The sequence below is a fragment of the Psammomys obesus genome, unplaced genomic scaffold (genome assembly GCF_907164565.1).
Source record: "Psammomys obesus unplaced genomic scaffold, mPsaObe1.curated_primary_1811, whole genome shotgun sequence".
NCBI classification, from domain to species: Eukaryota; Metazoa; Chordata; class Mammalia; order Rodentia; family Muridae; genus Psammomys; species Psammomys obesus.
In genome coordinates, this window is record NW_026596069.1 from 11,909,078 (window position 1) to 11,931,745 (window position 22,668).

General features: G+C 38.0%; 1 protein-coding gene and 1 pseudogene across 3 annotated transcripts in view; both read right to left on the bottom strand.

Annotated features, from left to right (window-relative positions):
* Galnt1 (polypeptide N-acetylgalactosaminyltransferase 1) overlaps window positions 1-22,668 on the bottom strand; it is a 79,895-nt gene that overhangs the window by 40,532 nt on the left and 16,695 nt on the right. For 2 of the 3 annotated variants that reach the window (XM_055625475.1, XM_055625476.1), the window contains exons 2-3: window positions 14,060-14,114; window positions 6,670-6,911 (exon numbers count right to left, since the gene is read on the bottom strand). In XM_055625475.1, the coding sequence (XP_055481450.1) occupies window positions 6,670-6,808 (139 nt within the window). In that variant the 5' untranslated portion in view covers window positions 6,809-6,911; window positions 14,060-14,114. Of the gene's footprint in view, window positions 1-6,669; window positions 6,912-14,059; window positions 14,115-20,145; window positions 20,236-22,668 lie in introns of those variants that run through there. The other variant, XM_055625473.1, reaches the window with a different exon arrangement.
* Window positions 16,751-17,940, bottom strand: LOC129689990 (transcription factor A, mitochondrial-like; annotated as a pseudogene).

Sequence of the window (22,668 nt, forward strand, 5' to 3'; positions counted from 1 at the left end):
GCATGAGGAAGGGGGAAGGAGAGTGGGGTAGGGAGGGAAGGAGGGAGGGGCTTATGGGGGCATACAAAATGAATAAAGTGTAATTAACAGTAAATAAATAAATAAGAAAGAAAGAAATGGGGATTCTAGAAGGTAATAGGGATATGAATGTATTTGCTATACATTGTATATATGTATAAAACATCAAAAATAAACTATGTAAAGAAGTAATTAGTTAACTGAAGATGTTCATTCTAATAAAAAACCAAAATAGAAAAAAAAAAAAAAAAAAAAAGAACTCTGTGACTATGGAGAGTTGGAATGTTGAAGGTCCACAGTCAAATTATCTTTGGCTATCTTCAATGACCTTTTGACTACATGATAACTTTGAAATGTATTCTTAGCACACCTCTAACCACTACCAATCCAAAAGCTAAGGATATCATTAGATACCCATTGTAGAGAACTCCCTACTTTGCTGTAAAGTGCCTACCTGTAGCTGTCACCAATGTATCTGACAAGCATGCTGATCTGTAACTTTCATTTGTTCTGTGACTAAGAAACACTCATGTCACCACTTTCATAGTGAAACATCAACCGGAGAAGCACAAATTCATGTTCCTGGAGACTGTCATTTACCTTTGGCCCAGAATCAACTATCATCACTCCACTGCCACACAATTTGTCCTTCCAGGACTTCTTTCCATGTCTCTCATCAGCCACCATCTCTCACAATTAATAAACTTAACACAAGCCCAGAACACTAGATCATGGCTCTGACATGTAAGCTCTACAGAAGCTTAGTCAAGTGTTTCACAGTAGCTTTACACTGAACTAATGAGCAGGTTCAGATGAAAATGCTGGAGTTTATCTATAGTTTATATATAGTGAGCATGTGAGGTGGAGTACCAAGCATAACTACTCCTAAGTAATGCTGTATGGAGGTAACTGTGTTGTGAACAAGAGCACCGTGCCAGATAATGAGCATTCTGCAGATTCTGCTCTACTATGCTTTTAAGAGTTAAAAAAAAAAGTTCCAAGGAATTTTAAGCTGAAGGATACGCCAAACTTAGAAGTTACTGTATTAGAGCTGTCATCTGCACAGGGTGAATAAGAGAAGGCAGAAAGAGCAAGAATGGCATAAAAAATAAGTTTTGTTTACAATTTCTTTATTACTTTTTAGACTTATTTTTATGGGTATGAGTGTTCCCTACATGTATACATGTACACCACAGGCATGCCTGGTGCCCGAGGAGTCAGAAGGCATCTGATCCCTTGGGACTAAAGTTACATATGGCTGTGAGCCATTATGTGTGTTCTGAGACTTGAACCCAGTCTTCTATAGGAACAACTGCTCTTAACTGCTGGGCTGTCTCTCCAGCCTACTTACTTATTTTTAAACCTGGAAAGCTTTATTTTCTAGTAGTGAGTCATGTTTTTTGTTTGTTTGTTTTTGTTTTTTAAGTGTTCTGAAAGTGCCTCTATACAAAAATGGTAACTTTAAGGACACAGAAAAGCCTTCTCAGATCGACATCATCTGCCTAAGTACAAGTCAGTAGGTGCTGTCTGAGGTGTGGTACAGGCAACTACCAATACTACAAAGTAGCCAGGCAGACACTATCAGCAGACCTGAGTATCACTGAGAAGACAGCCGTCCTTATAATCAGCAGTTTATACAACCAAGAACTGAAATCACAGGCTCTCAGTTGTTACGAGTCTACTGGAACAACTCAGTAGATAAAGGTGCTTAACAGCTGGCTCAACAACCTGAGTTTGAGGCCTAGAACCTACACTGTGAAGAGGCTGAAATCCAGTCCTACGTGCAGGTTGTCCGCTTACCTCCAATGCACACATGCCACACACAGCACTATATAGATAGGTGTAAAATTAATCTTGTTACTGGTTCCTGAAGGTCCTACTAGTAAGTATTATTCCTATTTAGTCTTGGGGATTCTGAGGGCAATGGGTAGAAGACCTTATGCTTGGTAGGGGTTTGGTTTGGTTGGTTGGTTTAGTTGTTTGGTTGGTGTTTTTGTTTTGTTTCTTCTTGGACATCTTCTATGACCAGCAGATCTACAGGGAAGAGGCTTGCTTCATCTTTTCCTTGAAAATAAGCTTTGTTCACCCTTTCTCATCTTCTTAGCACACTAATTTAGTGAGTGAAAACAGTGATACCTAAAAGAAGGAAGAAATATCACAACTGACTCTCCTAAACTGGAAGTAAAGTTGATAAAGTGCTTGTCAGAAAGTTGAGTGGAGCAGCACGTGGCTGCAACCCCAGTGCTAGAGAAGCAGACAGGAGGACCTTTGGGGATTTCTGGCTGGATAATTATGCCCAATAAGTGAGCGTCAGCTTAAGAAAACCTGTCTCAAAAAAAATAACACATTACCTGGGCCAGTGGTAGCATTCACCTTTAATCCCAGCACTTGGGAGCTGGAGGTATGTGAATCTCTGAGTTTGAGGCCAGCCTGATCTAGAGTGAGTTCCAGGACAGCCAAGGCTACACAGAGAAATTCTGTCTCAAAAAACTGCAGGGGGAAAAAAAAATTAGGACACAAAGCGATAAAGGAAGATACCAGACATCAACTCTGACATCTGTGTGCCATACATACGTATAAGCACACACATATGTATATACCACCTCCCCCACTGACTGAAAGAAGGAAAACGTCACCACAACTGCCCCTTTTTAAGCTTTGAAATGTCACTGAAATTATAGTACAGGGCTAAGCAGATGGTCCAGTCATTAGAGTGCTTGCTACACAAACTGGATAACACAATCCCATCCCTGAAACCCTGGCTCTGGGTAGAGCTGAACATTCTAGACTGTCTGAAAGATAGGTCTGTCAGTCATCTGAAGAACCAAGTGGTCAGAGACTTTAGAAACAGTACAAAGCCCATAAAAAACTGCAGGTGAGCACAATGGTCTTACTAGTCACTGGCCACTCTAACCCCCTGAGACTTTCCTACATTGTACAATGGTCTTTCTGGCCACTCTCAGTGTCCTACTTTTCAATGGTCCCTTTGGCCACTGCCCATTCTCATCTATTGAGGGTGACCTAGTTCACTTTGTAACACACTGTTTACACTACTGTGTGTTCTGTCTGAATTCTTTCAGCAGAGATCTAAGAGCAAAGGAGCATAAGGGACACCAGAGCAAGATCCTACAAAATATGAAGTTATTCAGTGTTTTCATCAACTCTCTCAAGAATATATAAATGTATCCACAGATTCACTAAGAAAAAAAGAGATATATAATAATTTCCTCATTGTTGCTGTGATTTTAAGATGGAGATTTAAATATCTGGAATTATAAGAAACTCAAGTAATGTAGTTTTAAAAACACAAATCCTGCCTGTCTGCCAAGCAAGTGAATGTTTAAGAGGTGAAACCAGCAAGTGAGTACATATCCATGAAGGGGATATTCAGATCCTGTGGCCCCCACCCACTTCATTGTTTCCTGGTCATCACAGGTGGGCAGCTTCCTCTACTACACACTCTGCCCTTGCCATACACAGGTCTAAAAGCAGCAGTGATTTACCTTTCATGCTTGTTACAGTGGCAGAAAGCTAGCAGTGTTTCTTCAAAGTAATGCTCTCCCACTGATGATATCCTTCTCAATTCAACACCAGGTACCCCCCAGGCCATCAAAAAACTACTTCATTTGTCTCCTCAAGATCTAACTCAAATCCAGCTCTCCGAAAGAGGCTCACTAACCTCATAACCTTTTCTGAAATGACTGGGTTCACTTTTTCTCCACAGGCAAAGCATTATCACCTCATTTCATGCTGTTATTTCCAACCCATTTCTCTATTACTTTGTACTTTCATACAAAAGTTAACTCCTTTTCTTTGAAGTCTATGCTACTAGTGGTTCTCAAAACCACATTAACCTTAGGATCTTCATGAATGACCCCTTTCTTGCAATTTCAATACTGCATTGTCCTACTTGCTGATAATTTCCTCTTCCCTCTTTTCACCAATACGGCTCTCTCAAAGTACAAAACATATGTGTGCACAGATATTTCTTTAACCTTGTTTATCCACTTCCTCATGCTGAAGTGTCTGAAAGAAGCTGCAGATCTCTTTTTTTCAATAGTACACACAATCACTGCCTTCCATGCTTATATTCTCTGAAATGGAACTTAGAACAGTCATCAGAAACCTTATTACGAAACATATTGGAAACACAGGAGAAAAAAAGAGTCTACTGTGTGGATGCATCAGAGGGACAAGGGAGGAAACAAACTACATCTCAGTAATACTTGAACAATACTTATTCCTGGGCTTCTAAGACCCAGAGTCTCATCCAAGCTCCTCCTCTTCTGGGAGTCTGCCTCAGCAATCTATTTAAGCAACATATGAGGGTCAACTTAAACTTTTCTTTCTTCCAAACTTTCAATGATAGCCTCTAACTAGTTCTTGCTACCCGTGTTCTCTTCTAGTCCACTCTAGCCACAACTACCAATTCATTCAAAAGTGCCAATCTTGTTAGACGACTTAACGCCTTGTCTGAAATCCTTTGAGGGCTTGACCACTGCCTGCAGATGGGTCAAAATCCACAGCATGCCACAAGATCCTCTTTCACCCTAACAAATGCCAACACTGCAGGCATCATGCTTAGCTTTGACAAGTTTCTTGAAGGGAGAAATTCTTTTTAGATGTATTTATTTTATTTATGTGTATGAGTGCTTTGCCTACACATTATGTATCAAATTCCCTACAATTGGAGTTGCACATGGCTGTGAGCTACTGTGTGGGTGCAGGGAACTGAACCCAAGTCCTCTTCAGGAGCAGCTAGTGTGATCTTAACTACTAAGCCATCTCTCCAGCTCTTTCTCTGCTCTTGTCCAGCATCTGTCAGAGCTTTAAACACATTCTCCAAGTGAGTTTTCAGGCATGACAGTGTCCCTATTCTCACTTGCTTTTAAGCCTCTGAATTCCATATGGAAACCAAAAGCTCTCACTCTAACTGACAATACACTAAAGTTGGTTGAAGGAGAAGTAAGTCACTCTGTCTGGGGTAGGAACAGCAAGTTTCATACCAGTGAGAAATAACAGTTGTCCTTTGTCTAAAGGGAGCAGGGTGTCCAGCTCTATCCACAGTTAGGAAGGCAGTGTTTTGTCACTCAACAATGTTATTTATATAGCAGCAGGGCCATAAAGTATTATTTCATGAACTTATAAGTAGATTGATGGGGCTAATCTAGGTATCATTAACATCCTGTTCTAGCAACTAAGCAGAACTGGTACTATAAACCCATCTAAAAAAATTATGGTTAAGCATACACAGTTACTAACATAAATAAATAACTTTTAGATCACAAATTTTGGACCAAGTGTCTTCCTCGTTATAAAAACTGAAGAGTCAAAGAAAATTTGAACTGGAAGAATAACGACATATCATTTTTATAAGAGTAAAACTGCCAAGCCAGGGGTGGTGGTGCACACCTTTAATCCCATTACTTAGGAGGCAGAAGCAGGTGGTCTACAGAGGAAATTCCAGGATAGCAAAGGCTACACAGAGAAACCCTGTTTGTCAAAAACAAATAATAACAAACAAACAAAAACCCGAATTTCTCATGTTCCCTGCCAAAACATCAGCATTACCTATCCAGGTCCTTTGTGTTTTCTTTGCTTCCCACAACACTGCAATGATCTCACTGCAAGATAATCTATAGCTTTCCTTGAAAGTGCTAATTGAAGCTATCTACAATATGAGCAAATAGAATTCCCCAGTACTTTTAAAGATTTCTTCCCCTAGAGGTTCTGAACCTGTGGGCCACACCCCTTGTGGGGAGGGTATAAAACAACCCTTTCACAGAGGCCACCCAAGATCCATATCAGAAAACAGATATTTACATTATAATTCAAAACAGTAGCAAAATTAGTTATGAAGTAGCAACGAAAATAATTTTATGGTTGAGGGTCCGCACAACATGTAGAACTGTATTAAATAGTCATAGCGTTAGGAAGGTTGAGAATCACTGCTTGGGGCTAGAGAGATGGTTCAGAGGTTAAGAGCACTGGCTATTCTTCCAAAGGGCCTGAGTTCAATTCCCCGATCATGGCTGACAACCATCTATAATGAGATCTGGTGCCCTCTGCTGGTGTGCAGGCAGAATACTATATATGTAACAAATAAATAAATAAACCAATAAATAAATGGGGAGTGCATAAATTAAAAAGAATCAAGAAAAAAGAGAGAGAAAGAACCACTGCTCTAGAGAATGAGATAGACAAACAGGAGACTTGATACTTGCTAACAAAGCTTCAGTGTTCCATTCTGAATTATGGCATTAGATCAATCTATAATTTTGATAGTTCCAACTACGAGATTCCCTATATCACTTGGTAACATACTTTATAGAAAATTAATTATATTTATAATTAAATTAAAAAACTAAACTTAGCAAATCAATGACAATTTAACATTCAACTGTCAGAAGAAACAATCACAACACTGTTAGAAATATAATCACAACATAGGAACATAGGGGCTACAATTTACCTTAAAATTTAAATCTATATATAAATCTAATTGTATAAAATATAACATAAAAATTTAAATTTATACGGATTAATATACAGCTATAAATCTAAATTTTAAATATAAAATATAGAATTTTATTATTCACATTAGTAAAATGACCAATATACTTAAGAAAAGTTATAGAAAAGGCCGCTCACCATCTCCAGCAGGAAGTCCTCTCTCCTTTTTCTCATCACATTTGTTGCATTCACTGAAGTAAAGCAGCAGGAACATATCCAAGAGTACCCAAACCAAGGAGGTGGCCAGAACCACCTTGCAATATGCAAATTTTCTCATGGCACTTTAAGTCAAATGTAAAATTTTAAAATATATATATATAAATATACAAATATCATGAAAATTATTCCAATCTGGTTTCATCAGAAATCACAGTCATACCCTATAAAAAGAAAAAAAGACTGTCTTAAATTCAATACGTAGGAAATGTATCATATAATTAATTTAACATCATTAATTATTAATAAATTAATTTCATTAACAAGAAATCCCATTATTATAGAAATAACTTTGGGGGGTGTTTTATTTTGTTGTTTTTTTTTGTTTTGTTTTTTTTGAGACAGGGTTTCTCTGTGTAACCCTGGCTGTCCTTGACTCAGCTGTACACAGGCTGGCCTTGAACTCAGAGAGATCCATCTGCCTCTGCCTCTCCGAGATTACAGGTGTGCACCACCATGCCCAGCTTATATAAATAACCCTTACAGAGCAATAGCCAATAATAAAAAAGGTAGAGGATGTAAATAGCTCTTCACAAAAGAGAAATAGCCAATAAAATTGTATAAAAATGTACTTATTTTCCTATAACTGGATATGTAAATTAAAACAGCAGTAAGCTACTATTTCAGTCTCATCAAAACATGGGTCTTAATTCCCTTTCTGTCCAACTGTTCTATTGAATTCTAAGGCAAAAGCCAAAACAATTAGCACAAGAGCATCAACAACCAGTGATCTCAGTCTGAATATCCAGCTCTCCTACAGCCAGTACTGCAGTCTTTCAAACTGATTTCTATCCTCTTTTCCCCACCAAATCCTATGCACAACCCTCAAGTCACTACTCACCCAGAAAACATTCCCACAACACACTGCAGGAAAAGGTAGAAAGTCTAAGACCTAGTCTTCCTCTGATGTTCCCCATTTTTTAGTTTCTACTTCCCACTCTTCTACATTCCATGACACTTTTACATCATCATTAGAAAATAACAGGAAGAACTCATTCACAACTCTGATCAACTGGGATACTCTAACTAAAATTGTTTCTAACAAGTAAATGTTTATCTTGGAAAGCTCTGGAATAGCCTGAGAACCATGTCACTGAATAGACTGCTGACCAGGAAAGAAACAGACCAAGTTTATTCGACCAAGGAAAGCAAGGGAACATCTTGTACTTGGGCCCCAGGCTGAAAGTCATGTGAGCAGATGTCTTGAAGCAGCAGGCTGACAGCCATGTGCCAGCATCTTAGAAAGGTGGCCAGCAAAGATGGATTATCTGAACCATCCAGGACAGGTAACTTCATCAATGAAATACTTAAGAGAGTAGTTCTTTACAAGGCAGCTATGGCAGCCAGAAAGTCACCCAAAGAGGTACTAAATGATACTTGTAAGCATAAAGAATTATTACTTCTGTTCAAGTCTCTGATCTCCTACATGTTTTTTCATCAGAACAGCATTTTCTGACTGCAAGGTAAAGAAAACAAAGGTGCTACTGACTTTTTCTACCTCAAATCACATACACTCAAATGTAATATTTGACTGTTATATGCAGCGAGTAGTTACTAGTAACTACGGAAAAGCTCTGGGATTACAGAACACAATGTCACAAAACAATGGCTCTCAGCACAAAAGCTACATATGTAAATTTATATTTGAGCCATTTCATACAGAAGATTACCTGGCAAAGAATCTGACTGCTAATGCAGTGAGAAACAAAACAAAACAAACCTGGGTCTCATGTAGACCAAGAGGACCTAAAACTCCTAGGAAGCCAAGAATGACCTGCTCCTCCAGCCTCTGCCACGCCAGGGCTGAGACTACAGGAATGCACCAAAACAATAGGTTTTTGTGGAGTGAGGAATCAAATACAGGAGCTTATACAAGCCCTTTATCAACTACGTATATCCCCATACCCATTCTTTAAACTCTAATGATGGTTATACTAATATATATTATTATCAGTTCATTTACAAAACATGTCTTTTCACATCCAGACACCTAAGAAGAAAACACTTCTACCTAATAATCTGTGTGCATTTTTTTTAAGTCTGTTTGTGCATCCTTTATATAAAATGCTTGGGGAAAGGACTGTTCAGATTTTAGAGGTGTTTTGTTTGTTTGTTTGTTTTTCGATTTTGCAATATTTGCTTAGACTTAACTTGCTTAGCTCCACAATAAAAAATCTGAAATGTTCTAAAATCTAAGACATTTTGAGTGTTTTGCCTGCACTCAGTGTTTCAGATTTGAGATAGTTTCAGATTTCTAATTAAGGATATGCATACGATATATATACATACAGAGTGAAAAACTACTCAGAATTTAAAAATCACTATTGTGATCACTAAGTAGTTCTCTGATTTATTATCCCAAGTTCAGAGGTCAGAAGAACAAAAATGACTTGGAATACTGATAGAGACTCTTAACAGAGCTTTACTGGCTCAAGTGTATCTACTTAGGGCATGCAATACTAAGTATATTGACTAGTGTATCAGTTTTTAAAGGTAATAAACTTGCATGGCTTCTAACAGCATCTTAAAATTTTATATTTCTACTTATAAAATAATATATGCCAAATATAAAGAACACTTCAAACACTGAAAAGTAAAATCTGAGGACTGCCATAAATTAATACACAGTTTATATTCCACTATTAGTGACTAAGTGTCCTTTTAGTCATTCAGGACAGATTGCCATAATTCAACACAGGTTTCTGTTATTTTGACCACTGCGTGGTAACCATACCTCAATACAGGAACAACAACAAAAAAAATTTACTTAGGGCAGTTGACTAGCAAACTGTTTTGGCAAAGGGCCAAATGGTAAACTGCTTTTGAACTCTGGTGTTGTAGGAAGAAATCAGCCACAAATGAATAAAGCAACATTCCAACCATTTACTTATGGTTGCTGAAATTCAGTTTCATATTACAAATCATTTTTATTTGGCCACTTAAAAATGTGACTACTCTTCTTTGTCCCTTAGTCATCACAAGAATTTCAGATTCCAATATACAGACTGTGCCGAGTCAGAAGAAACACATACTTTCATTATGATTAGTAATCATCAGCTTGATGTATTTACTACTAGCAACACTACTGTCAGAAGTTTTTACTTTTGACAGTCTTGATGTGTAATCACTATCTTTTGTTCTTGCATAGCTGGTTTGTTTGTTGAGATAGGGCACCATTTAATCCAGGCTAGCCTGTAACTCCAGATCCTCCTGCCTCATTTTAGCCATGCACTACCACACCCAGCTTTGCATTTAGTATTCTATGATCTCTGTCATTGCTGGTGGTCATTCACCAATTCTTTTCTCCCATACCTACTGAAATCTGGCTCAATACTCTATTAGACAGCTGGGATACAGAGTTAATAAAATGTAACTAATAATAAAAATAAAAAATAATCTATTAGGTAGTTTATTTTGTCTTTTCCTTTCTGTGAAAGTCTTTATATAATGTTGTGTCAGTTATAAGCCCTACATATATTTTTTTCCAAACTCACAGCTTACCTTTAATAAAGAATATCATTTATGGTTCAATTTTTCCATGTCTTATGAAAGACTTCTACCTGGAAATTGTTACTAGTAATGTTTCTGTGTCAAACTTAAAACATTTGTCTTTCCTTTTAAGTAGGGGGTCAACGTCATTGTCTCCCAAAAGGATACTGCCTGAGACCTACTGAAATAGCAGTTCACCCTTTCCTAAAGGCATGCAGTACCCAACCAGTTGTAAACTAAGTTTGTGAGTGTATGTTCTGCTCCACTAACCTGTCTCTTTGTATCTGAAACTGCTTTCTGAATTATACTAACTTGTTCTTATTCTTAACTAACTTATGGTAACACACACACACACCCAAGTCCTTTTTCCTTTAACTATTAAAAAAAATGTTGGTGCACACCTTTAATCCCAGCACTCAGGGGCAGAGGCAGGAGAATCTCTGAGTTCCAAAAGAGCCAGGGCTACACAGAGAAACCCTGTCTCAAAAAACCAAACTAAAACAAAACAAAGTATTACATTTTTATTTGTGTTTATTTATGTGGAAGGATTTGTGGATGTCAGAGGACAACTTGCTGGAATCATTTCTCTCTTTCTACCAAGTGGAAGGGTTCTAAGTTCAGAAAATAAAAGTTTGAGGACCTGGGCAAGAGATGGGGATTGAACCCAGGTTATCAGGCTTAGGAGCAAGTGCTTTAACCCACTGAGCCATCTTGATGGTCACCTTTCATTATTTCATTGCTTTTGATTTTTTGAAATAGGGTCTATGTAGTCCCAGTTATCATGGAACTTGCTATGTAGACGAGGCTGGCCTCAAACTCAGAGATCTACCTGCCTCTACCTTGTGAGTATAGAGGTTAAAGGCAAGTATCATGCCCAGCCCTTTCACTACTTTTTCAGGAGTGCCTTGCTACTGTTTCCTCATTGGTTCTCCTTAAAATTTTTATATTTTTAAGCTTTATTCCAAAAGCTACTGTAATTCAAATTCAATTAAAATAAATCTATAAGTAATGAATGAATTGCTATCCTTATGATTCTTCAAATCCACAAAAATCCCACCTCTCCATTTATGTAGGCCTCTGTATTAACAGAGTTCAATAAATCTCATAATTTTGTTTCAAGTCATGTTAGCTATTTTTAAGTATTTTCTTCTACCTGAGTGATATAATATTTTCTTACTAGTTTATAGAAATGCACTTGATTCCTCTTCCTCCCCCTCCCCTTTTCTTTTTTGGTTTTTGGAAACGGTTTCTCTGTAAAGTCCAGGTTGTCCTAGAACTTGCTCTGTAGATCAGATGGCTCCAATCCAGAGATTCACCTGTTTCTGCCTCCCAAGTGCTGGTATTAAAAGGTGTGTACCACATGCCCAACTGAGAAATGTGATTGATTTCTGTTTGTTGATTTCTAATTCAGCTACCTTGCTAAGATGTCTAGCACAATATAAACAGGGGAGGTACTTACAGCATCTTTTGTTACTGAGAAAAAAATGGTAGATTTTGTTTTTGTCAGATGAAAAAGAATGTAGCCACTATGATTTACTACTTAATAATTTTAAATGATATCCCATTTATTGTAAAAGACATTTAGTATGATATAACATCCCTTATTACTCTGAGAAAATGGATTTAAAAAAATCATAAAGACCTATTTATAAAAGTTGATAGAAAAAGAAATTATGCTTTAAAAAAATCTAAAATGTTTTCCTAGGTAATCTCATTATTAAAAATGCACACTAATTTTATCATTTATTATGTTATTGTTTTATTTTTTAAGTTGAGTCTCAAGTCCTACAATTAAGCAATTTTAAAACTGAGTTGTTTATTTTCTATAAAATTGGTTTTTTGGTGAATTCTACTCTTAGAAAAGGCTGGTATATGGCAACCATATACCTAGATAGCCAGAATCCTACTAGAACTCAGGGTGATAACACTTGCATGTGAATCCCTGGCCAGAGATATATTGTACTTGTCTCCATCATTCATACTTGAGGAAAGCATGTCTATATGAGTCTCACAGAAAGAGCTCCTGGAAACCTGTGCCTCGCCTGTCTAGTAAGCATCCCTATGTTATGTACCTTTGCTTGTTATTTAAGGCAAGGTTTTACTATGGTTGGCCCAGGACTCACAATCCTCCTCCCTAATTCTCTAAGCACTGTGATTACAAGAGCTGATAGTTCACCCAGCAAAATGTTCTTTGAATCCTCTCCACTAATGCTGATGATCAACAGGTTCTTGCACATGGTATAAAACAAAAACAACAACAACAACAACAACAAAACTACCATTAAGTTTATCCCCAGCTTTAGACAGGTCTTTTCCTGTACCTACCTGAGTACTAAAATTACAAGAGTAGGACACCACACCCAGCATCATTCTATCTGCAGCTCCATCTTTTGCTGTGATAGATATGTCATGAGGTCATGTGAGGTTTTTTTTTTTTTTTTTTTTAACAAATCAGTAGCAACTGAGACCATTCAAAACATCTGACATTAAAAATTTGCCTAAACCAGGTGGTGGTAGCGCACATCATTAATCCCAACACTCTGGAGGCAGAGGCAGGCAGATATCTAAGTTCAATGATAGTTTACTCTACACAACAAGTTCCAGGACAGTCAAGGCTACTCAGAGAAACCCTGAAACTATTTAAAAAACAAAAACAAAAACAAAAAAAGCTTGCCATAGCACCTATTTCTTTGTCAGAAGGTAATTATAATTTTTCCAAATGAACAAATCAATGTATAAATGTACAATGGTGAGGTATGCAAGGTTGCCCCTAAGCTCAAATCAAGAAACTTGAATGATAAAGTCGTTCACGGTGATATAAAACTTTCTCTAAATAACAAGTGTGCCCTACCTTGCCTTAACTGTACAAACAATCTGGTTTATGTTAAGCATCTTCTGTGTCTCTGAAATTTGGTATGTGCTAGATACAAGGTACCAATATCCAGTAAAAAATCCTGGGCCTGAGTTTCTGGCTCCTGCAGGCACTATTTCATGTGTTGTCACAACTGCTGGAGAAACTAAGCACACCCCACTGTCCTTCAGGGCCTCTGTTTCCTTAAAAGGAAAACATACCCATCTTCCAGTTCCCAAAATAATAACACACTCAGTAAGTAGTAAGCACTATTTCTAAAGCAATGAAGCAATCAAGATTCTTTTTCCTATGTATGGATGCACTGAAAATGACCATCTGGAATACAGCAATAAGAAGCTCAAAGGCAAACTTTACTCCAGTATCTTCAACACTGGTTCTGTAAATGATTTCCCAGTGGCATAAGAAGATTATGGGTAGTTCTAGCTAAAGACTTATTTTCTGAACCTGGTCTTCACTTAAGTCTTCAGACTGACTTGCTAATGAGAAGTGAATACAATGTACTAATGAAGTAGTACTAAGACTATACTTTATTGCCATGTTTCTCAAATTTTAATGAAGTAAGAACTTAGTACAAAACCTTTCTAGTGCTAAGCATGGTGACACATGCCTTTAATACCAGCCTGAGGGTGAGCTGGGAACAGAGGCAGGTGGATCTCTGTAAATTTGAGGCTAGACAGGACTACATAATGAAATTCTGTCTAAAAAACCTAAAACAAGCTGGGCATGGTGGCACATGCCTTTAATCCTAGCACTCAGGGAGGTCAAGGCCAGCCTAGTCTACAAAGGTAGTCCAGGACAGTCAGGCTCTGTCTCAAAAAAACAAAACAAACAAACAAAACATATTAATTCTAATAAATGAATATAAGACATAAAGTCCAACAGATTTAAGTTTTAAAATCCATGGAGAAGTATAACCATGAAATCATTGATTCCCGGTTATTATCAACTTACCCCAAAGTAGCTTTTCAAATGAATTCATATCACAAATCCACATGTCTCACATCATCTGTTGAAAAATAAATTTTCTAAAATCAGTGTATTTCAGAGTAACTCTTTCCTCCTCCCTTACCTCCACGATTCCATACACCACACTGCAGGCCAGCTGCCCACTTGAATATAAGGCCCATCAATTATTCAGCTACTTCCTCAAAACTAAGTATAGCACCTGGAGCACAGGCATGCCAGTTAACTTCTATTTTAAGAACAAGTGAGTTGATAAAATGTTACTATCCGAAAACTCAGTGAAAATAGTATAAATTCTCCTTTTTCCTCTTAGATAATGATGGCATCAACTTTTCAGACAAGAAGGTCAAAGACAGGAAGACAGCCATCTGCAGTAGATACTGTTTACTCCTTATTTCACATCCAGACATTTTCACCACATCAAATGCCAACGCCATTTTAGTGACAATTCTCTACTAGGCCACCTATTCCTGACTGGCCCAGACCAACCACAGCCACTTGCATTTATCTTGCCAAAGAACAAAACTAAATCATGATCAATGGGACCTATTGGGAAACGTGTTAGAAAGCATTTGGAGAAAGTTCTCTCTTTAGGGAAAAAGATGATGATAAGAGAAATAGTATCTTTCTACTTCTAGATACTCTGAATCAAAACAAAAGTATCTATTTGAGCTGACAGGCTTTCACCCCAGCATCTGGCTCACAAGTCTTCACTGGTAAAATGAAATTGAGATTTTGTTTAAAACAACAGGAGTGTGATCCAGAGTTAGAGGGAGTATTCAACAAATAGCTTTACAAACTTAAAAAGAAAGGAAGGGGTAGGGAACCAAAGTTGAAAAGGTTAAAAAAAAAGAACATTAATTTAAACAAAAATTAGGAATGGGATTTATTTTAAAAATCACAGAAAATCCGCCAATACAGAAAGCATATGATGAAATGGCAGAAATTAAGCCAAATATATGTTATCAATATTAAGATTAAAAAAACAAAACAAAACAGTACATTCAAAGGTAAGGTGTGAAGTTTAAAAAGGTGCAGGTGCGTGGTATGTGGCCTTCATGAGACATAAATCAAAAGCATAAAGACTCCACGAGGTCCTGTTAATAAAAGCACATAGATGTGTACACACCAAGGTGCAAAGTTATGCTAAACTAATCTGATATCAGTAGTTATGATCTCTGGATGAAACAAGAACAGTTGTCTGCAACCCACAAAAAGAAACTACAGAAATGGCAACCTCTGAAAGAGGGTCTGTACAAGGCACACACACACACATACACAGAGTGGATACTTCCTTTAACTACTTTTTAAATTCAACCAAAGACCTTATTAGTCAAGGACTGGGAGAAAATTTCAAGAAACAATTAATAAACTTTAGTATTAAACTGCATTAAAGACTTCTCCAAATCAAGGCAGGCAAGAAGAGTTGGAAACTTAACTGTGTAGTAAGCAGTCATATATGATGGGAAGGCCCTGGGCTAAAACCCTAGCACCAACAGAATAAGAAAGAATGAATACTGTAAGCAGGAGGAAAATGATGCCAAATGAAGAAAGGAATTGGCAATATCTATTAAAGCTTTAGCACCACCATACCACATTACTTCATAATCCAACTCCAGCTTCATAATCTGAAGATTTTTTTTTTTTAAACAGGACCATAAGGAGACAGGATTGCATATTGTCTCTAATAGCCAACAAAAGAGTGACAGCCTAAAGGCTCATCAAGAGGAAAATAGAGGGGCTGGAAAGATAGATGCCTCAGCAGTTAAGAATGCTTGCTCTTCCAGAAGACTAGAGTTTGGTTCCAACTCCTGTAATTACAGCTCCAAAAGATCTGGACTCCTCCTTCCAGACTCCAAAGGCATGTAAACACACACATACACACATATGTACACACACACACTAAATAGAACTATCTTTAAAGGAAAATAAATGACCTGTACAACAGAATACTATACAGCAGATAAAATGAGTAAACAAAAACTATGTGTCAATATGAGTACAAGAAATGAGAGGCACCATTTTAAGTACAGGTACAGCTTGTTCCATTTAGTTAACTTCAACAAGTTAAAGCAAGATACATTTCTTACAGGTCGAAAAGTATATTAAAAATATAGACTGATGTAACAAATGCATATTAGTGGCTAGTTTCAGGAAGGGAAAGAAGGGCTTCAAAAATATTGTTGTTGTTGTTTTTTTTTAATATATGAGGGATCTAATTTTTGGTGAACCATCTACTTCATGATATCTACTCCCATTCTTTTATCAGAACCAAACTGCTATGTAACTACAAGTGGCAATTTTATCCCCTCCCTGACCTGCCTTACAGGTTAAGGTGGCTGCTAAGTCAAAAATCAAAACTCATTAGCTGGGTTTGTGGAAGTGTTTAGAAGAGACTGACTGCACTGGAGGACACAGGCCCTCTGACCCTACATGTAAATGCATGGACAATCTCAATGACAGTTCTTACAAAAAAGGGAGAGTGCGGCATGATCTTCCACTGTCAGGATTCGAAATACTAACAGAAATGTGTTCAACAGGCAGAAGTCCATGGGATACAAAATAAGGAACTGACTATCAAATGTTAACCTCCTTTATCCTTTCTAATTTGAGAACTTAAGGCATTAAGACCTAGCCAGTTTCTTGTGCCTAATCACAAAGAAAACTCCATCTTCAATCTTAATTCTCAGTGATGTCTCCTGATCGTTTCACACTTCGACAGATGAGATCATTTCGTCCAACTTCAGCCATTTGCTCTTCCCAGGAGTTCATCTTATTGTCATAACAAATTCTATCATCTTTAGCAAGCTGAAAATATGGCTGCTTTTTGTCACTGGACAGATTTTTCTTTTTTATTTTTTTAAATTTATTACAATTTATTCACTTTGTATTCCAGCTGTATGGAGATCCCTCCTTTAGCCCCTCCCAGTCCCACCCTCCCTCCCTCTTCTCCCATGCCCCTTCCCCAGTCTACTGATGGGAAGGTCCTCCTCCCCTTTTATCTGACCCTAGCCTATCAGGTCTCATCAGGACTGTCTGCATTGTCTTCTTCTATAGCTGGTAAGGCTTCTCCCCTCTCAGGGGAGGTAGACAAAGAGCCAGCCACTGAGTTCATGTCAGAGACAGCCCCTGTTCCCCTTACTAGGGTACTCACTTGGACACTGAACTACCAAGGGCTATATCTGTGAAAGGGTTCTAGGTTATCCCCATGCATGGTCCTTGGTTGGAGTATCAGTCTCAGAAAAGACCCATGGGCCCAGATTTTTTGGTTCTGTTGCTCTCCTTGTGGAGCTCCTGGAGGGGACTAGACAGATTTTTCTAAGCCTGATTTATACTCTTCATTTTTCCCTAAGCTGATCCGTAGCCTCTGGGAAGCTTTCAGATACATAAATGTTGTATGTTGATCGAGGTCTTTTTGGTTTTCCAAGCAAAATTAATTCTCTTGTTTTTATTAATGCTTTCTTTTTGAAATGTCTTTTCTTGACTTCCTTCTGACATCAACTGACTTGGTGATAGCTGTTCTTTAACCCTGCTCACAGCCTCTTTGTACACTTTCCACTCTGCCTTAAAAAAATGCTTCATATGCTCTTCTTCTTCTGGTAGTTCCCTCCACAGGGCTGCAAGTTTTCTAACCAATTTTGAAAGTTTTGCATCTAGGTGTTTAGCTTTAAACCTGGGTTGCTGTTCCGTAGAAAACCAAAGGTATGAACTCATAGGTTTCTTTGGATAATTACCAAAGTTGGATGAAAAACATTTAGAAATACAGACAAGGCTGAGAGGTGAGTGCAAGTGGACCCCACAGCCCACACACATCTCGGCTCTCGGGAGAGCGACCTCAGTGCGCCCGACATTCCCCAGAATAGGGCCATCAATCGGGCAGACTATGCAACTATGAGATGGCACCCATGAAGAGCCTTCGTTGTCACACACACCACGAGGCATTCCCCGAAGGTTTGTTTTCATGCCCTCCACGTACACTAAGTCTTAAATGCTCTTACAATGAGCATTTGCTTCTGAAATATCTTGGCGATTCTTGACCTTCTGTTTCCAGATTTAGAATTAACTTGTTACTTCCACACAAGTGAACAAATCAAAAGACAGCCTACATCTTTTTCAAAAAAATACCAGTAAATTTATAATGCTAATGGCAGTTTAACTGATACTTTCACAAAAAAATTGGTGTTTTTGTTTCCCTCTATGACTATATCCCCAAATGATTTTAGGTCTGCTGTGATGTCTTTGGTTTACCTTTATAACTTTTCTACTTAAAGATATTGCCCTGCAATATATTTAAGTTATTTCGATCTTAAATATTCCCATAATGGCCTACACTTTAAATCTTGACTACAAGCCAGTCTGCTACTTGGAAGTGGTGGAAAATTTCTAAGATGAGGAACTGGTTGAAGGCACTAGGTCACAGAGGGACGGATGCCTTTGAAGGGGATAATATTGGCACTAACGCCCTTCATATTTCTCTTTTTACTTCCCGGCTGATATGAGGTAGAACAGATTCCTGAATCACATGCTCCCAACTATACTTCTGCATGCCCCAATCAATAGGGACAATCAACTCTGGCCTAAGACCTCTAGTATCACAAGCCAAAGAAAGTCTTTCCTCTCTTAAAAGTCAATTTATCTTAAGATAAATGGAAAGCTGACTTAACACAATCCTAAAGGCACATATTCCCTTTTAAATACTTAACTGGGTGGATTTTTAACTCTTCTGAGACATTACTAAATTTTTTATTATATGTTGCTAGTTTAGAGCAACAAAACTGACTTTGCTGTAGTAATGTTATATAAAGCAAGGTAGTAAGTTATTACAAAGCTGAAAAATTCTCTGTAGACTCTTGAATGTTTTATGAAAACATTCACATTGACTCTAAAAGATGATCATTATTTCTTTTAGCCTGGTGGCTTCTATTGTCCAAGGTCTTCAGGAGAGACATAATGCAGTGCTAGCGATGAAGGACAGTGATAGTTGCTTTCTGCTGCTGACGTGTAAGTGAATGTTACGAATGTCTTGCTATCAAGTGTAATACTTGCTGTAGGCCTTTCATAGCGGCTGTAGTGGACTGAAGGAAAATGGCTCCCAAAGGCTCATGTATTTGAAAGTTGGTCAGAAGTTGGTAGAACTATTTAGGAAGGGCTAGGAGGGACCGCCTTGTTGGAGGATGTGTATCACTGGTGGGTGGGCTTTAGTTCTCTCTGCTCCCTCCCTCACCTCATACTTTCAGATAAGGATGTAAATTCTCAGCTACTGCACCAGCAGCATGACTGCCTGCTGCCATGTTCCCTGACATGATGGTCACAGATTCACCCTCTGAAACTGTAAACTCCCAATAAACTCCTTCTTCCATAAGTTGCATTGATCTTGGTACTTTGTCACAACAGTAGAAAAGTAACTAAAATAATATCTTTGATAGTCAAATAATATCCTTTCTACCCTAAGTTTATAATAGGTTTTTACCATAAAATATTTAATAAACTAATTTTCTGTATCTTAAAGGCATTGGCTTTTTTTCTTAAATTGCTCATGTGATGGGGACATAGCTGAATGACAAAGCACTGCCTAATTTAAGGTCGTGGGTTCAATCCAGGTACCAAAAGCAAGGGAAATAAGTGCTTGTATAAGCCAGGCGTGATGGCGCAACCTGCAATCCCAGCACTTGGGGAAGCAGAGGGAGGCAGATCTCTGTGAGTTTGAGGCCAGCCTGGTCTACAAAGGGAGTCCAGGACAGCCAAGGCTACAAAGAGAATCCCTGTCTCAAAATACATGAATGAATGAATGAGCAAGCAAGTTAGCAAGCTGTTTGTATGGATAATTACAATAGAAGACTTTTAAAATTTAGAACCAAACTTTGCTGCTAAGAATTTTTTTTAATGTAAGTATTTGTTTACACCTTACTGAATGCAGCTTATCTAATTTTGACAAACTGATCCTATGGAGGCATTTTCTCAATTAAGGTTCCCTCCTCTCTGATGACTATACCTTATGTCAAGTTGACATAAAACTAGCCAGCACAATGAGCAAGACAACCTCCAAAGGAAGCATTTAACTGGGGCTCACTTACAGTTTTAGAAGGTTAGTCTATCATCATCATGGTAGAAAAGTATCACCAGTCAGCCAGGCATAGTGCTGGTATAGTAGCTGTATCTACATCAGTATCTGCAAGTAGGAGATAGAAGGAGAGGCAGAGAGAGCTAACTGGAAATGGCATGCGCTTTTGAAACCTCAAGCCCGTGACACACTTCCTTCATCAAGGCCACACTTCCTAATCACTCCCGAACATCTCTACTAACTGGAAACCAAGTATTCAAGCTTATGAGCCATGGGGGCCACTCTTATTCAAACCAACACACACACACACACACACCACACACACACACACACACACACACACACACCCCAATATAAACAAGTCTTTAAAAATATACATTTAGTTTATGGGCCATATCTGACATAGCATATTTATTAACTGTGGAGTTCTTGGTTGGATCAGGTCTTCAATGTCAGCCTTCGCTATTTACTGAGTTCAAGGCCAGCCTCAGACACACTAACTCTGTTAAGGAAAGAAGAAAAGGGGAGCCTGGGAGAAGAAAAAAAGGAAATGAGAGAGGGGAAATGGGAAAGGAAATGAACAAAGGGTTTGGCTTGATTGGTTCTTAGTCCTAAGACCAAAACCTGAGACCATAAGACCAAATCTTGGGACCACTTTTCACTAAGTTCCTGTCTTAGGCTTTGTTTTGTTTGTTTTTTTTAAACCATTCACACAGTATGAACTCTGACTCCAAATCCAGCTGGAATGGACCTATATAGCAATAATTTCTCAAGGAAACTATTTCACCTTCCCAGGGAACACAAGATAAGACAAACAACCTGCAATAGTAAATGTTCCCCACTAGCTCCTGCATTTGAACACTTGGTCTCCAGCTTTAGACAAATATGGAACCTGGGATTTGTGGCCTCACTAGCAGAGTAGGAAACTAGGGCAGGCCTTGAAGTTATATCTGCTTCTAGTACCTGTCCAAGTGCTTTGTTTTCTGGCCAACCATTACTAAGGAACTAAGCCACATGATTCTTCTGCCATGCCTTCTCCACTATTACACATTGAACTGTGAGTCAAATACCCCCCCCCCCCCAAGTTCATTCTGTCAGTTTTATTGTTTCAGGACCAGGAAAAATAACTTAAGACACTCCTCTGCCCACCCTTCACTTTCAGGAAATCCATGTACCCTAAAACTGGTTTGCTATTTCATCCTAGTTTACTCTCTGATCCTTTTTAGGGAATTTCAGCGTTACACAAAGGTTCCTGGATATTCTCACCTTACTCAATCCCTGGACTGGCCAGCCCTCTATGGATACTCTGTAAAAGGCAAAGCTCCAGGTTTCTCTGGCCCTAAAGAACATCAGCAGAACAGTAAGTGTGACTGCCAGGCTTACTTCTCTGGAGTCATGGTTTCCTCCCCAGGACGTTCTGAAAAGTCTCTTTGCTTACATGCCAGCTCAACAGTGAACTTTTAAAATATATTTAAATATTTTAAAATATATATTTATGTGTATGGGTGTTTTGCCTGCAAGTATGTCAGCATATCATGTGTGTACCTGGTGTCCAAGGAGGCTAGAAGAGGCTTTCAGATCCACTGGGACTAGGGTTACAGAAAGTTGTGAGCTACCATGTGGGTGCTTGGAATTGAACCCAGGTCCTCTGGAAGAGCAGCCAGTGCTCTTAACCCTTAAGCCATCTCTCTAACCCAATATTTTTAATGTTTTATAATGTATGTCTTCTTCCCCCCACAAAATTTTTAAGTTTCACATTTGCTACACTTCCAAAAACGTACACATCTATAAGCTCTGAACAGTTAGCTCGCTAAGTATTTATCCCCCACAGAAATTTATCAACACTACTTACAGACAAAGGAAACTGGTTCACTTAACAAGTATGTCCAAACAAACTTGCAGGCACTTAGCAGACATTAGTAACTAAACAAAAATTAATACATTCGAAGTGTTGATGCTGGATAAAATTAGAGCAACAATCGATAAACACAGTGAAATTGAAGTATACTATAAAAGGTTTAAGAACAACAGGAAGAAAGTATCAAGTAGCCGAACAAGAAAAAGATCTCATCTATTTGTGTTGAGCCTGTAGTTTCAACGGCAGAAAGTTTGATTATTATGTGTGACCTCTGGGTTCACTCTCTAGTAGCACAAACATATAACTGATACTGTAGGGGCTATAATCCTAAACAAAGCAGCTTTTACTGAAACACTTCCCCCTAACATATTACTAGTTTTTAAATTAAACATAAGATAAGAACTACTAGTAATTTCCTCTTGGTATAAAGTAGAAGGGTGGTTCACAGAGATGCTAATACTGCATGACTCCATCCACTTCAAAAAAGCCAGGGCACATCTAAATATGAACACTTGGAGATGCTGCTCAAAAAGTTAAGACATTCCCTAAATTAAAAATTTAATGTAAATGAAACTTTAAAATAATGATAAAATATATAATAGGATAAAAGTACTTAGTATTTATTGAAATAATGGTTAAATGAATGAAAATACCTTTCATACTTCTAAAGGTAATTAG